Source organism: Emiliania huxleyi (genome assembly GCF_000372725.1).
Source record: "Emiliania huxleyi CCMP1516 chromosome Unknown EMIHUscaffold_18, whole genome shotgun sequence".
Taxonomy (NCBI): domain Eukaryota; phylum Haptophyta; order Isochrysidales; family Noelaerhabdaceae; genus Emiliania; species Emiliania huxleyi.
In genome coordinates, this window is record NW_005200784.1 from 151,290 (window position 1) to 152,074 (window position 785).

Genomic DNA, 785 nt, shown 5'->3' on the forward strand with positions numbered 1-785 from the left:
TTGCCACCGCCTCCATCGCCACCTCCGCCAAGTCCGCCACCTCCATCACCACCACCGCCATCGCCACCGCCATCGTCACCGCCACCAAGCCCCCCACCGCCTAGCCCACCACCACCATCGCCACCCCCACCGTCGCCACCCCCACCATCACCGCCGCCGCCGTTACCGCCACCTCCTTCGCCGCCTCCGCCCTCTCCGCCTCCCCCTTCGCCGCCGCCGCCAAGTCCGCCGCCACCCAGCCCGCCACCACCCAGCCCACCACCGCCCTCGCCGCCGCCACCGAGTCCGCCACCGCCGTCACCGCCGCCTCCCTCGCCACCACCGCCCTCGCCACCGCCACCTTCGCCGCCGCCGCCCTCGCCGCCGCCACCTTCTCCGCCGCCACCGAGTCCACCTCCGCCTTTGCCGCCGCCACCGTCACCGCCGCCGCCCTCTCCACCTCCACCGTCGCCTCCGCCGCCCTCGCCGCCGCCACCTAGCCCGCCGCCGCCATCACCCCCACCACCCTCCCCACCGCCACCGTCTCCGCCGCCGTCGCCTCCTCCGCCGTCGCCGCCGCCGCCATCACCGCCGCCTCCCAGTCCTCCTCCGCCCTCGCCGCCGCCGCCTTCGCCACCTCCCCCAAGCCCTCCGCCACCGTCGCCACCGCCGCCGTCGCCTCCACCGCCCTCCCCGCCGCCGCACTCTCCGCCGCCGCCTTCTCCGCCGCCGTCGTCAGCCATCGCCATCACAGTCATCTCCGTCATGGCCACCGCCGACGGCGCCGGCGCCGCCGATTCCACCAG

At 77.6% G+C, this 785-nt stretch overlaps 1 protein-coding gene across 1 annotated transcript in view; it reads right to left on the reverse strand.

Annotated features, from left to right (window-relative positions):
* EMIHUDRAFT_99233 (hypothetical protein) overlaps positions 1-565 on the reverse strand; it is a gene marked incomplete at both ends in the record, with an annotated part of 3,587 nt that extends 3,022 nt beyond the window's left edge. Inside the window, 2 exons of the mRNA XM_005783324.1 lie at positions 110-475; positions 521-565. Coding sequence (XP_005783381.1) covers positions 110-475; positions 521-565 — 411 coding nt within the window. The remainder of the gene's footprint in view (positions 1-109; positions 476-520) is intronic.
* Between the last annotated feature and the right edge of the window lie 220 nt (positions 566-785).